This window comes from Pieris napi, chromosome 21 (genome assembly GCF_905475465.1).
Source record: "Pieris napi chromosome 21, ilPieNapi1.2, whole genome shotgun sequence".
Taxonomy (NCBI): domain Eukaryota; kingdom Metazoa; phylum Arthropoda; class Insecta; order Lepidoptera; family Pieridae; genus Pieris; species Pieris napi.
In genome coordinates, this window is record NC_062254.1 from 6,271,544 (window position 1) to 6,288,479 (window position 16,936).

Consider the following 16,936-nt stretch of genomic DNA (forward strand, 5'->3'; position numbering starts at 1 on the left):
CCATGGGCTGCATGACTGCGATGACTGCCCTTTTTAAGTGTCAGGCTTGTTTGCCTTTTTTTATCATATATCCTTTAAAAAAGGGTCACCTCATGTTAAGTGATATCGCCGCCCATAGACACTCACACAGGAATCGCCAGTGTGTAGCCGTCCTGTTAAGAATTGTTACGCTCAATTCATGAAGTCGAATTGGTTCAAAAGCTGAGCAGCTGTTGTCTATGTCGGCAATAATTGGGTGACAGTCACTAGACTATAGAAGTCTTGGATGTGTATAAAACTTCAATAACTAAGGATACGTCTCAGCAACAACAGCTTGTCTAGAATACATAAGTCGTTTGATGTAGTAGATGTCTGGGAGGTGTTGTCAAGTCAGTTATCAAGACGCGACATCTTCGTTGGGGTCGCTTTTTCTGCGCGTGCGCGGAATTGTGGGCGGTAATAGCGTCCGTCACAACGGGATTCGTCGACATCGTTTCGTGTCTCATCGTGGCCGCAATACATTGCTCCACTTAAACACCGCGCGCTTGTTCCGGTAAACGCTTTATTGACAATGAGTTACCTTAATTTGTGAGATTACATATTTGATTTTAGCAAACAATCTCTTCTCTTTATCTGTAGACACTAACTTCTCAACCTATCCTATGCTGAAACGGAAAATATTCTTATTGTGCAACATTAGTTTAATTATAAAATGTAAGTGTCAGTGTAGAAATTATTGTCAAGTACCGTTAACATGTCAAAAGGAATAGACAAGACCACGACTCAGGGCATCCTAGTGTAGGCTAGTGCACTTTATTTTTAACTAAAAATCCTTTTTTATTATGCATGATAAAGTTTCTTTTTCCTTTTTTTTCTAACTACATTATTGCATTCCATAGTTTTTGTTTCACTTTTAAATGCCGGCACACAACTCATGCTTGCATAATCTTCGGATGCTTCAATGAAAAGCAACAATTCTTCTATTAGTAACTATCCTATCCGAAATTCTTTCGTACAATCTGTTCCTTCAAAGCCTTCGCAAAGTATAATTCAGTGTCAGAAAAATCAGTTACCCACTTTATTCAGTTCACATAACTACATCACGATGATTTGCGATAGTATGTGCTCAAACAAACCTCGCACACGATCAATTGCTGATAACGGTAGGCGCGAGATGACGCGCCGATAATTAATATGTTTTGACTTTTACAACTGTTTTGATATGCAAAACCTTAATATATGGGGAAAAGTTTATCCCAAGTGCTTTTGACATAACAGTATACCTTATCTTTTAGGCTGTCTGTTCTCATCATTATATTGTAAATAAAAGCCACCTGATAGCGTCTATTTGTGTGAACGCGATAAACTATATTTAAGATTCACCAGGAAATAATGTAATTCAGGAAGGTTTTTAATATAAATTGTTTGAAACATAACATTTATGGTTGAGGTCGCAAAAATTCCTGCCAAAAAGAAGATTTTAGTGCAAGATATTGTCTGCAAACTGTTAAAAGCTTAACAGTTCATTTTCTTACATTTGTTATTCGTATAGACCATATTACCTTACTTATAACACTTCTTATTAATAAATTACAAATATAATCTTTTAAAGAGCCTGCATTGTTGACGATTTTAATTGTATTTTTTACTGCACGTCTTCAATTTCCGCAACGCCAATATCTCATACAAAAATCGTTATTTAAAGTAGCCAATAAACGTTTAAATACACCATTGTTCACATTCATATTAAAAACGGCTCGTCGAGCGGCACTTTTTTGCTTAACTAATTATTTCGTCAGATTGATTGACAGTATATACGAGATAATATGCCATGAGTGATAGACTTTTAATTTAGTATGGATCAATAAACAAGTGGCTATTATCTCATTATAGCAAATTCGTCCCAATTATTGGGACCGTTCATTTGAACAAAACTGATCTTAATTAAGACAATTTGTTAAATATTGTATTCAAATTGAGAATTATATTGAGAATACTGTTAGATATATTTTTTTTAAATTATGTATATACATTATTTTCGTAAATACGAAAATAATCTGTTATATTGAAATTTAAATACATTTTATAGATCTAAAATTAAAGTCCATTCAAGCCTATAATTGTAGTTTTTATATTACACATTCTTATATAATATAAAATTCTCGTGTCACAATGTTCGTTCCCATACTCCTCCGAAACGGCTCGTCCGATTCTTATGATTTTTTATGCATATTCAGTAAGTCTGAGAATCGGCTAATATCCATATTTCAAGTGATAAGGGGTGTCCACTATCCACCCCACAAATTTTATTTTTATTAATTAGACTTTTTTTTGTTTTTATTTTTTATGATACAGCATACAAAAATACATAGAACCCCTATTTTTTATAATTGTAGATAGTCATTTTTATCGAACTAAAAAAATGTTTCATAATATACATGGCAAAATAAACGTTTGCCAGGTCAGCTAGTCTTTATAAAAATAAATACCTAGATAATTTACTTGTATAAACGACACATTTGATAGAAAGAATAAAACGAAATTGTAAGCATACTAGGAACGCTTCTCGATATGCCGGAACACTGCATTCACCGTTATAACTTTATAACATTAGTGTTTTTGTATCCGCCATCAGTGGGACAGGAGACCGGGAAACCAATCAATTACATATTAGCTTAATGTGACGGAGACTTCGCCACCATTTGCATGGTGCGTGCAAAACCGTTGAGGACTCGGCTAACGGCATTGGGGACAATCAACCCATGATTGTTCCTGGAATTTACTTTTAGCAAACTTTAAATTTGAATCTTTATTTACTGCCAGCTTGGAAGGAACGAACAAGAAACTTGGTTTATTTAAAATATTACAAACTAGCTGGCCTGGCGAACATCGTACCGCCTAACAGTCGATTCTTTATTTTTTTAAACACTTATTCTGCTATTCGGGACACCGGTTTAGGTAGTATGATAAAAAAAAGAAAGTTGATAATACAACAAATACATTATGTCAAAAAATAAAAATTTACCTTCCCGAAACCCCTCCACTAACACTTGAACTTTATGATATGGTATTAAAGTTCAAATTGCCTCCAATTCAATTTTTCTCTCCGTAAGAACCATCCTCGTACTTCAAGCAATATTATAAAAAAAGAATCAGACAAATCGGTCAAGCCGTTTTCATGTTATGTCGTGACAACGGAAAACGGGTTTCATTTTTATATATATAGATTTGAATATCGTACGATAATTGTATACAAAAATATTTGGAAGGTGTTAATTTTAGGAGATTTAAAAACCCGTCGTACTTAACATATTAAAGGATAACTATTTATATCCATCCGTTTAACGATAAATAATGTTTAATCTTAATAGTCTAAGCATGACTTAAACATAGGATATGCGACAAAATTGTAACGAAAGGTTCGTTCGAACAATAGTTTTACAAAGTTATACGTTGGAACTGTACTTAATTTATTAGAGGAGATAGGTGGATCATAAAGTAGATTTTAATTGGAATTGCTAGGATATCGTATCCGGGGGCTAGCGGGAACAATGGCGGCGTGCAGTAGGCGGAGGCTGGTCGTGCCACCCCGCCCGCCCTATTGGATTAAACGCTACAATGGTTGTTCATTAATGTACTTTAATAACTTGCGATAACTCAGATTTACACTGAACTTAAATTGATTTTTTAATCAATTTGCTATAAAATAGTGCATGTCTACGAAATTTCACCCCAATACGTCCGTCGTTCCACAACGGACCGTTTTTTAAGGCAGTTTTTGCCGCGCACCACTACTATGTAGAACCAGCTGCCCACTGAAGTATTTCCGAACCAATTCGACTTAGGGTCCTTCAAGAAAAGATCGTACCAACTTTTAAAAGGTCGACAACACACTCGCGATCCCTCTGGCATTGAGAGTGTCCATGGGCGGTATCACTTAACATCAGATGAGCCTCCTATCCGTTTGCCGCCTTTTCTATAAAAAAAAATATATCGTAAAGAATAATACGCCGCTCTATACTTGTAACCATTAAGTGAATAAACAGGCGCCTATTCGCCCGATTCATTCATAAGATTAAATAAGTAATATAGCATTGGTGTCGAGCGTGAGGTTCATGGGTACTTTGGATGATTACTTGTTCGATAATGAGTTTAGATGTCCGTTATGGACCGGTCGAACGTACCGTACAGGCTCTTCTCTCTTACCAATTAGTTATTACTAATACGGGGTTACATAACAAATGTAGGACAACGAAAATTAACATCGTGAGAGGACTGGGAATGCACTTTATAATATGTTAGTAGAACGTTCCACATATGAGGTGTCGTGTTTATATACTCTAGTATAGGTCCTCTCTGATCACTATGCAGCCCAAATTTTTAAGATTCTTATCGACAGGCAGCCATCCTAACGGTTTAATATCGATACAGCTGATTGTGACGCGAAGTATTTATAAATGATAAATGCTCTCCGACAATCTAAGAATGTTGCGTAATGATCAGTAAATAAAGATTTAAATCTTCATAATCATACTTCATGCCGCAATAACTGCATAGAGTTTATTTCACCACTCGGTATGATGAATGCGCATTATTTAAATATTGAATTAACATAACTGTTCATACATTTTCTTAACTACATGGCGCTTAGAATCCAGTATGTAGCGGAAGCGATGTGCCGTTACACCGTTCGTACTTGTTAAATTCGATTTTCAAAAACTTGTCAGACCAATAGATATCATTTGTGGACACCGGTAAAGCCGCAATGCAATTTGCCGTAGGCTCCAGCGGCATCGGAAGATTGAAACAAACCTGTAAATCGAATTTATCACGTACTGCCTGTCATTACAGCAGCCATTGGATTCCTTGCGGTCGACACTCCCTATGCAAGGTAAAATATTACCGCACACGAGGACATATACGTACGTTTGACTTTACATAGATTATCTGCGTTTGGTTCCCAATGTGTTGTAATCAGAGGCCATAAGTTACGTCAGTGAGCCTCCCTTATACGTATATCATTCTTTATGGATATCACTATTATTGCTTGAATGCAAATTATACTAAGTCGTATAGAAGACGGCTGCATAAAATTAAAACTTCAAAGACCCCAATAAATACGATTCATAATATAAATAAAAGTATATTCATTCTATAGGCGAAGAAGAGATCGTGAAATAGTTTTAAATAAATCGAATTTGATCGCGGTGCATTTGCGGCGCGTGTCAACCAAATAAGAGGAAACATTTCTAAGAAATTTCGAATTTGTTTCGTTTCGTCGATTTTTCGACGCGAAGTAGAGCACGGCAGGGCGAAAATACCTACCGTTTTTGCAACATTTTAGTTTCCCTCATAATTATTTATAACATAACAGTTAATTACGAAACGCTATTTCGCAAATTTAAATCTTTAACAGCTTATATATGATATCCGTTATTTTAAGTATGTTATAAAACTTAAATATGCTTAAAATAAGGATTGAAATAAAAGTTATATTATAATAAATCAGAAGTTCTGACACACACACATATATATAGAATATATATTTAAGAATCTTTGAAATTATTTTTATAAAATACTTGATGACCCGTTGAACTTCGTATCTCTACTTATATTTGTCTCAAAACTTATTTTTTTTAAAACAGACCAAAGATATCGGACAATTACAATTTATATTTCTAAAAAGTAAAAAGTCAAAAGACATCAATATTTCCCAGGTAGGAAGAGTATTTCAAAATTCAACTGTCGTTTTTAGTATTTTCTTTACTTATTATTTATATTTCCCACCGTTTAAACATTCTCTGAACTTCAACCATTTCAAGATCATATAAACCATGATCCAGTCATCCTCGAGTTTTAGAAACGAACAGCAATTCATTTTTATGTAAATATGATGTGTCTTTGATAACTGTGAAAGCAGGTGGTGGCAAGGTGTCAAGTAATAGCTGTTAATGGCTCTAATCACGATTCAAGAATTTAAACTATAGTGTTAGTATGAATGTACGCATAAAGTCACCCGCGGCGGTCGTGACCGTTGCGCGTGCGACGTCATGCGCTACTTGTGATTATCGAGCTGCAAAGCGCCTCTGTCATGGTCTTTATATCTAACCATTAGTGTATTTACAGCTACTAGAACCTCCATCGTTCATTGACAGCTGTCCCAAAGATAGAACCCAAAATATGAATACAAATGTTATTTTGCACAAAACTAATTTTTTGTTAATCAAATGTTAGATACAGATTTAATTATGCGCTTGCACATCAAGTTTAAATAAAAAAATCAATGGCACTACAATCTTTTTAGGTCGGGGCCTCAGATTTCTGTATCTGTTTCATGATCATTTGTTAATCTAATAGGTAAGTAGGTGATCAGACTTCTGTGCCTGACGCACGCCCTCGACTTTTTGGTTCTAAGGCAAGCCGGTTTCCTTACAATGTTTTCCTTCACCGTTCGAGCGAATGTTAAATGCGCACATAGAAAGTCCATTGGTGCACGGCCGGGGAACAAACCTACGACCTCAGGTATGAGAGTCGCACGCTGAAGCTTTTACACAATACTATCACAATTATTTATAACAGCTTTAAACACTAAGCAAAAATAATTTTCTTTCGCACGGTGCATGTCTAAAATGACTAAGATCAATCTTTATCAAAATCTCCGCAGTTAAGGAATGACCTATAAACTATATTTAAACTTTGTTTACTAATAAGAAAAACGAAGCCACAAGACAAGAATCACGCCTAACAGTAATACAATTAGCACTCCATTGAGAATAGTTCTGCACGATCTATCGCGCTCACTTCGAATGGATTTCGTGACAGCTGTCACGTGACGAACGAAGCATCTTTTCCGGGAATCGGTTACCGTTCTGTTGCTTTATTAGATCGGGTTCAATGTAAAGCGTGACTTTTATGCTAAAATATACGCATTAATAAAAACACACTGAATTTACAATAAATATACGTTACTCATTACATTTACTACTTGTAATGCGCCCTAAAGGTAGTTTGTCTCCCTCATAAAGAAATTAAAAACCCTAATTTTATATATTTTATATTACTATTTATATTTTTTGTTAATGACTTGGAGCTCTTATCCAAGGTTTAAGTAGAGTAATTAGGTTCTTCTCTTTTGAATATTTTTATATTTATCTTTGAAGCCATTTAGTTTTTCTATAATCAAAATTCTGACTCTTATGTTCTAATACGATGTGTATAGATGAAAAATGTTTTAGGTTATTCGTCACACATATTATTTATCATAAATAAATGAATTTCAAAACTAACTTATAGCCTAAAAATGTAAGAAATTTCGTAATTGTAGTCTCATTACAATAGGTACATAGGTAATTGCAATGTAGGATTGTATCATTGACGCCCTTCGTAATTAGAAAGTCCCAATCAAGTCACTTTGTTGTAACTAGCTAGAGGATTAAGTAGGAACAAATTTCCATACTCGAGAATTGGTAATGCTGTGTTCCGACCTCTGCAGACGCAATAATTGAGCATAGAAATCAAATTACCGATGATTGATGTTTCCGTTATAACTCGAAGCCACAAGTATCCCACCGGCTAAGCAGACCGTATCATATTCTTACAAGAAATTCGACAACACGTCCCAAACTGAATCTAATAATAGGCCGCTGTGAAATTATTTAATTAAATCAAATTGAATTTTCAAGTTGATTGTGAACAGATAGGTCAACTGTGATTATAGATGACGTTAAGAAATTCGTATAATAATAGCAATATAACAGAATAATTTCAATACTAAAGCGTAAAGCGTTTTTTTTATATATAACATTTGTTTCTGCACTTCGCACGCATCATGTTTATTTTTTTTTTAGATTTTCTCTTTAACTAGGGTTGCTTGGAAGAGATCGCTTATTAGCGATATTAGGCCGCCCGTTGCATCCCTTACAATTTTTATGTATTGTGTTTTTTTTGCAACGAAGTGTAAATAAATAAAATAGAACATACACAGAATAAATATTCATGCCAACCGTCATACATCCGCAATTTTACGAGATAAGCAATATAAAACCATTAGGGGTAATAAATGCCCGCTCGGCTTACGTATATGACATTTTACAACGCTGTTTGAAATATCACTCAAGTCTTAGAGTCCGCTTCATAGGCAATTGAAATGCCTGCGGCTGACTCTTCGTTGTTCTTGTCTAATATTTGAGACGTTTATGATCATTCTTATTAATGTTATTGAGATTTTTTGTGTATCAACCAATATAGATTTAATAATTATATAAAAATATTTATTTAAAAGCATAATAATGAGAGGAATAAATATGAAAAATAACAATTTTTTATAAGCAACGTATTGTCGTAATATCTCTATAATCGAATACATACTTCAGTGGCTACTAAACTGTATAGGCATCAGAATATATTCGTCTCCTTGTTTTCAGTTATTGGTAAGTAGTTGTCTTATTTTATTTAACAGAGGAGAAACATAAAGCCTTGAATCTAGCCGCTTATTAATGGTCTGTGCCTAACAAGATTTTTGGGTCTAAACCTGGGTGGTTTCTTCACGACGTTCATCTTGGCAGCAGGTTGTAATTGCAAGATCCATATGTGCACAGTCAGGGTGTAACCGCGTCCTAATTGAGAGTTGAACTCTAAACCACACAGGCTTAGAGTTGTAAGTAAATTCACGACAAATAAAACATAGCAACGATCATATTGAATAAATAGACAATAATTTATGTTCATCCGTTACAATGAAATATTCTTGATTTCCCATTGCAATACATAAATAAAATGTACGTGCGCCTCACTGAACGTGCCGCCTCGGGCACGTAAGCGCTTCCATTATAAACTTTTATTGCTTTATTTCATTTGAAGTGAAAATCGTCGTTGATTTAAAGCAATATTTCCTTCTAACTCGTGTAACGTCAATCAAACAAGTGTTAACTGACACGTGAGTTTTATTTTATTAACAGTTTTAGTTATTTTTATGTAAATTAAAAAACGTTAGTATGATTTTAGTTCTCACTTATAGGTCTTACCACAAACTGTGATTTAGACTCAATTAAAATATAATTTAATAATTAAACATAACATTGAAATTTAGTGATACAATTGGTCGGTGTTACGTTTATAAGTTAGTTAACAAATTAGTTGCGTAACTAAAGCTTAATTTAGATTTTTAGAACATATACATTTATAACCTAAATATTTAAAACATCGAACATTTTTAATTAATAATTCAACGTTTAAAAGGTGGATTTTTATTAAATTTAAACCTTTTCGCATATCCGGTTAAACTCACAAATAGAATAAACTAACCTCGAATGCATTGGAATTTTTAATTGGAAATAAATTATAGAACAATAGAATAGTTATAACTGTCCCTGATCATTATTATCATTATTGTTGCTTCATACTTTGACATGAAATATTTAATCATTATTACGAAGATTTTTATTTCATTATAAGCTTCTATAAAAAAGGTATGAACAGAATTCTATCATATTTTCCGCGCTCCATGAGTCGCTAGAGACGTTGACATAATAATGTCTGTGACGCGCGATGTATTTCGCACTTTTTTGTGTTATGAGTTTTGAAATAGAAACCTTAAAATAAATTGATTTAAAATAAGTCTAGAAAAACAGCGTAACAAGTGCAAAGAAACCGAATAGGTCAATCTGTGCAATTCAAAGAAAGCGACATAAAAGACGGATGCACTGTGCACCCAAAACCTAGTTTCTATTATAGCCGCCATGAACAATACGAAATTATAGCGTTTAGAATCTTCTACTTGAATGAGTTAGCGAGATTAATCGTGGAGAAAACTAGACAGGTTTTTACGGAGGTCATTTGTGATTGTAGGCTTTGTCTACCTGTCGTTAATAGTTATAGGAATTCTTGATTTTCTTTGCTACTAAAGGTACTATTACTTCTTTGAAACACTAACTTACATTATTCAATATGAAAACTCTTCTACCGCATTAAAAATGTTTTAAAATGGTCCAAAAATTAGATTTTAGCCAAATCGCATAAAGCATACTTCGCGGAGTTAATAAGCTAAATTATTGCTTCAACATAATATTTATTAAGTAAAAACGACAAAAAGCTTCACCAAAACCTTTAAATGTTAGCATATCGATATGAAGATTACGGACAAATAAACTCTAGGCAAATGTAATGCTTGCATAGTCACATAGTATGGTCACCTCAAATTGCAATTTAGCAAAGATGTTTTACGTTTAACACGACATTGGCATGTTTGTTGTTTAAGCTTATCTAAATTGAACGCTTTAAGTAATCGTGCGCAAGTTCGTAGGCGGTGGCTGTGATACATTGATCGACCCTTAGACTTGCAATAGCCATTTAATGTGTAGACTAGAGACGCCTTTTATTCTAAGACCATAAAAATTAGTGTTTTGTTTTCGTAAATCTGACGCGTGAATACCACAAAGAATTTCAAGCGTTATATACTAGAGAAGTTTAAACTATCATACTCATGAAACTACCAGGCTTAGCAAACTGGTAAGGAGATATCGCGATCCAGTATTGAGCCTTACGACCTCCGATGCGATCAACCCACTGACCCGGGAGGATTATCGAGGCTAAACATGTTAGAGACGTTTCTTATCGTCATTAAATTACCAGGTATTGATGGAATTTACATTTATGAAGAAAACGTAAGCAGGAAATGAGAATGTATGAGAAACTGGAAAATATTGTGTCACTGGTAAGCTGCGAATTAAGTTTTTGATTAAATGGTTAAAGCACGGCGTTGTGGTCAGCCACAACTTCATGCCTTGCCTTTTCATCTATCTTATAATTACTTCCTTTGTGAATATTTTAAACTTGAAAAATATAAGATTACGTTCTAATTCAAGCGTATTTTAAAGTTAAATTTGTGTCATCAGAAAATATACTATGTGTTCGACTTAGGGTCCTTCAAGAAAAGAGTGTACCAATTCTTGAAAGGCCGGCAACGCACTTGCGAGCCTTCTGGCAATGTGTGTGTCCATGGGCAGCGGTATCACTTAACATCAGGTGAGCCTACTGCCCGTTTGCCTCATATTACATAAAAATAGTTTTCCTTTTATAGAAATGATCGAGCTCTATCGTAAACCAAACATTCACACAGTACATCAAAATGTGAAGTGAGTAATAAATTACATGCGATCGACACCTGTCTTCACCTGCACATTAATAAGGCGGGTTCACAATTCCATCATGTCATCATAATGTTATCTCAGGCTTATTAAGAGCAACAAATAAGAACCTCATTCAATGTAAATGAGTGTGCTACTGTGGTTGTAAATGGTTAAATTTAGACGCAGGTTATCAACTTTCATTGTTGACAGTTCTATGCCAGTATAGTGTATTATGAATATGAATTGGTACTCAAGACGTTTATCTATATTTTTTTTTAACAAACACCATTACCTCATACAATTTATGTGAGCCAATCTAAGATGAAAACTTTACTAGATTCAATAAACGCCAGATCTAAACTAGATTAGAGAAGGGGCAAAACAGATTGAGGTCTTTAAAGGTCTAGCAAGAAATCAGCCGATATCCATAGTGTGCCAACCAGTACAAGTATGGTGAAACGTAAATAGCAGGTTGGAGGCATCCGCCTCATTCAATGCGCCTGACCCCATCTGATCACAGCTCGAGGCTAGCACACATTCGCAAGTGATATCGAACACAATAGCCCTACTAAAAACCCTTTAAGGGTCTCTCTAATAGACGTTAGATAGTCTTACTATAATTTCTGTTATTGAATACAAATACGTATAAATTACACGATTCGCTTACAGCGAACACGATAAACGAGCATTAGAATAATTTTAATTAGGCCACCGAAAGACTAATTAAATTTTAATATTATTATTATTATTTAGAGGACAAACAGAATGGTAATGTAAAATAATCAATTCTCAATTCGGACTCGCGAGTGCGTTGCCGGTCTTTTAAGACTTGGTACGCTCATTCCTGAGCCTTACAAGGATAAATATAAACCTTTTCAAACTTCGTTTGAAGTAGGCGCGCTCCATTAATTTCTCAATTTCCGCTTGAATTAAATAAATATGATTCGTCTAATCCTGTCAAATATGAGAACCATATCAAACATTGGACCATAAATCGTAATTTACATGACAGTACAAATAGAAACTCATACAAAACATACACGTTATACGTCATAGTTGAATCCCGCACCGTGTCTAACTAAATTGTATTACATTCCTAGTAATCTTCAAGGCGGTTACGGGTTTTATGAAATGGAGCAAATAGTCATGTTTTTGCTTCACATCTATTATGCTAATGTTATAATGCCACCCACTTTTATTGTCAATATTCATTATTTAGATATCATTTCAAATGTAAATGGGCATGTTCGTCACCTTTTAAGTTTTTATGGCTTAGACACAGTATAATATTAACACTTATTGATGTTTAGCTGATAATTAGATACAAATTATCGATTGGATCCTTTTTGTCAAACACAAGAAATCAGTTTATTTATCATGACTCTATACAAATATGTAATAAAATTTTAAAGAGATTTAATTTATATACAAGTTGTTAATACAAATTTCTACCATGTCTAGAAGCAGATCAAAGACGGTTCGCTAGCCGTAAATAAATCATTATTTTTCAATATGTAATACCGCTATGTAAAGTTAAGTAGAAGCTCGTTATTGAGGTTCAACAATAGGTTCAATGGAATCGATTTGCGGAGCACGCTACAAAAACTACTTTTGTATAGAAGATGTATTCAGACGTCCCCATAATTCAATTTTGGAATAGTTCGTGTTCTCGGAATTACTTGCTACCAAGCAGTAGCAATCATAGGCTTTTGGTAAATAGATCCCAGATTTTCATTAAGTTTATACAACTTTAAACAAAATCTAGTTATGTATGTCTTACAAGATATTTCAAGCATTAATTTGTTATCGTATTAAGTAAAAAGTTTTACAAGTTTTTGTATGAATGACGTTATTTAAGATGCAATAGTAAATAGCATTTGTAAAAGGTTAAGAAATAATTACTTTTAACGAAGGATAATTAACATTAATTTTCAATCAAAATGTGCATCACAATTTTTAACCATAAACACGGTGCCACTGACCATTGTGGACAGCACTTTAATATATACCGTTACTACATTGTGAGACTAAGCGTAACAGCGTACAAAAACTTGCTCTAATAAGCGCTTTACAATTCTCACACAAATACATTATTGCCTTCTAAATGGTTATCAATTACCGTTCTCTACGCGTTAATTAAAACAATCATGAAACAAAACGAGGTCACATTCTAATTAAATATTGAATGTGAAAGCTTTTGGCCGATTTTTCGTAACGAGTACAGTTATTTTTCGGTTTTTTAAAAGCAGAGTTCAACATGAAGGATATTTATTATACGTCATATTAAGCTCTAATTACTTTGAAAGACGATTAAAAAGTTAACGCCCCTAGATTGAGATCGTAATTGTTTTACGTTCATTCTCACAGTTAAGACCAGGTTACGGAATAATCAACGTAGTGTCTTAATTATACGAAATAACAATACTGAGAAAATAGTCCCGGCAAAAAGCTCAACAGTATCCGCAGAATTTAAATGAGCAACGTGTTTATCTTATGGAATAAGTAATCCTTACAATTAGATCACATCATTAAAAATTTACTAAAAATTCCTGAATAACATTTTGTTTTTTTGTTACAGATGTTGCCACGGTCCTTATCGAGAGGAACAATGCGGATTTTAATTAGTTTAGCGATATTAGTGTGCGCTGTGGAAGCCGCTAAGAAGTTCGAAGGGACTTTAAGATCGGCAGCCGATGCTCCGCCTCAAGACAACCTTGCCATAGAATCAGAATCTCCCGAACCATCCGTGGTAGATGCTCCCCAAGAGTATAAGAATCCCGGCGCCCCACCACCTGAAAAAGTTGAAGACGATCCCACTGAAGAAGAAGAAGATGAACAACCGGCGCCTGTACCAGAGACAGCAGCCGGTATTCCACCATCTGCACCCAGTGGAATATCTGCTCCATCGGCACCTGCGAACTCTCTCGAAGAATGTGATTCCGAAATGATTGGCTTCGAACTAGTCACTGGGTAAAATTATATACTATCTTATTACGGAGAAACGTAAAATAATGACGCCTTAATTTTGATTAAGTTGCTTCTATAATTTAATTGTCTGCAATATTACTCCTGATAGTCCATTGCGAGTACACATAAAATAAAAATAAATAAAACTAATTTAATGATAAGAATGAACTTTTGATTAGTATAATTATGCAACATCTTAAATCTTATCTTTCTTCACGCAGATACGTTTTCTCAGCGCCATCACACATTCTAGACGACATCCCTGGCACTTTAATGTTGACAGATTGTTTAGAACAATGTCAATCGAATGACACTTGCCGCGCTGTGAACTACGAAACAGGCTTGTGCGTTCTCTTTAGCTCTGATGCTGACCAACTACCAGGTAAGGGCAGACTGCTGAATGCAGATATTATTTATAAAATAGGATTGTATAACTAGTATAAATCATCTAAATGTACACTCTTCACAAAACTTATTAATAAATTTTATTTTTAGGTGCACTAACGAAATCGCAATTCCCTGTATTCACGATCTACGCCCAAAAATCTTGCCTTGGTGTTAAGCCGTGTGAACGGGCTTGGTGCTTTGATCGTGTGCGTGGCTACCACCTCAAAGGCCGCGGCAAGAAAACACACACAGTCAGCTCTAGGCACATGTGCCTTGACCTCTGCCTGGGAGAAAATGAGTTTGTATGCAGGTATGTAATTTGCTTTCCATTAATTTTTAAGTATAAGGAAATTACAATAAGGAAAAACTTAAATCAAAATACTGTACCAAGTTTGTTCAAAGGCCTGCGAGGACAAATATTAAATGTTCATAATTCACAGTCTGTACTAGTATTCTTGGCATCGCATTGCATAGAAAAGGTCATAACATCTTCATTGAATACTGTTACTTATTTGTATTCCCTTCGACGAGGAAGTGAAAATGCTTAGATTCCGCGAATAAGTAAGATTTATATTGTGTTGTTTCTGAAGCGTATTCAATTGAATAGGGCAGAAACAGTTCTGTTCCATTATTGTGGTTATGCACATTGCTTTAAAATCTAATAGCGTCGATCATTTCTTGTTTTATTGTTAGCAACATCTTTATGCTATATTCGGTTTATAATACGAAAAAAACTTCTTTTTATATGGTAAAAAATTATGTTCCACTATCGCATGTTTTTACTGTTGCTAATTAAAAGGATATTTTTAATAAACTACCATCCAGATAAGGTAGGGTCTTATCAAGATATTTTACTCGTTTGATTTCTAGATGTCCAATCATTCTTATTGCGTGGAACTTTAATTAAATCTACTGTAATACTGATGTAACGTCGATAGAAATTACATAGGGTAAAAGGAAATGAGTGCATTTATTCCATAGATACACGGGCAGCACATATGATTACGATCCAGTGGAGACGATAAATCCGTTTTACGATCATGCTTCCATGTTCGACTTTATAAGTTTTAATCCATCCAAACGAAACATTATTACGCCACTCAACTGCTTGATATCAATTAAATCTTCCCATAAGAGACTTAACAGACATGATACATTTACGGCGATTAAATCTGATGAAAAGCAATGAAATAAGAATTAAACTATAATTACTGGTATAATGGAACTTGAAGCTCGCCCTGTATAATAAAAATTGTACTGTAAATGATCGTAAATTTTGCAATAGAACTTTATAAGCACGAACATTCTTAGGTGTAAATGAATAATGTACGATTAGTCAAGCAACCCGCACCAGAGCTCATCGCGATTCGACAGTCACGACAAATATTCGTTTTCGCGAGAGGATGCTTAACGTCCCAGTGTGGGAGAGGATTGCCCTATCACTTCCTACTTTCACCATACAATAAGCGATAAACTGAATACTCCTCGCCTTATTGAAAGACCTACATCTCGTGCCAAGTGGAATTTATACGATGAATCCATAAATGTCACAATATCACGTCCTAGATTTACTATGAACTTTGAAAAGGTAGCAAGGAGGTTAATTCTTGTAATAGAAGATTTAAGCTTTAGGATAAAGTTTATAAATAAAATCGGTTTAGATACTCTTTGATGATAAAGGAGATATGCAGCCACAGGGAATTTACAAGGCGTGTGTTCTGTTCGATGTAGCTTAGTTTAAAAGGATGTATTGGCACAGGTTAGACCGAGGGTCATATGATTAGGATCGATTGTAAATCAAGAGAAAATATTGATACAGATGAACATGCGATAATATTATCCTTGGGTGGTCACTATAAAGTAATAAAGGCTATAGAGGTCACAGTTACATAAGTAACACCGTGAAGCGACTTGCAATAAAACCAGTCGAGCCATATGCGTTTAAGCAAACCCTAACATTATGGACTGCCACTAACATGATTTAATGACTTTTGTTAGAAACTATAACAATGCTCATAATGGCTGGTAGATATGCATGAGTTTCTAGCTGTTTATACTTAAGTAACGTTCTGCTACGCTTATTCACTAGGCATATCTTTTTGTGGTATAATTGGCTTGTTATCGAGTTACCATATAACAAGTTCATAAACCACAAGTAGATATAGTCGTTAAAGCATATGAGCGAATAAAAGGTGTCACTGGATGAGGTTAACTCTGGGAAAGTTCACACGGATATACAAAAAGAATAGAACGCCTTTTAAAGAACGTATTACTTTGTTATAGATCGGCGAACTACAACAACAAAACAGGCGAGTGTGTTCTATCAAACATGGATCGGATTACTTTGGGCGGCACCAATGCTTTCCAGCCGAATGAAGGTGCGTACAATTTTTTTATTACAGCTTTCATACAAGTAAAGCATTGTTTAATAAGGTTCAAAGTTACAACAGCCTTGTCTTTACATTCATGTTAATGGA

General features: G+C 34.5%; 2 protein-coding genes across 4 annotated transcripts in view; one reads left to right on the plus strand and one right to left on the minus strand.

Annotated features, from left to right (window-relative positions):
• LOC125060131 (autophagy-related protein 16-1) overlaps positions 1 to 16,936 on the minus strand; it is a 170,077-nt gene that overhangs the window by 130,176 nt on the left and 22,965 nt on the right. The window lies entirely within an intron of this gene.
• The window catches only part of LOC125060130, a 45,465-nt gene that overhangs the window by 25,911 nt on the left and 2,618 nt on the right, over positions 1 to 16,936 (plus strand). Inside the window, exons 3-6 of the mRNA XM_047664870.1 lie at positions 13,684 to 14,075; positions 14,294 to 14,454; positions 14,568 to 14,769; positions 16,743 to 16,837. Of these exons, the coding sequence (XP_047520826.1) occupies positions 13,684 to 14,075; positions 14,294 to 14,454; positions 14,568 to 14,769; positions 16,743 to 16,837 (850 nt within the window). The remainder of the gene's footprint in view (positions 1 to 13,683; positions 14,076 to 14,293; positions 14,455 to 14,567; positions 14,770 to 16,742; positions 16,838 to 16,936) is intronic.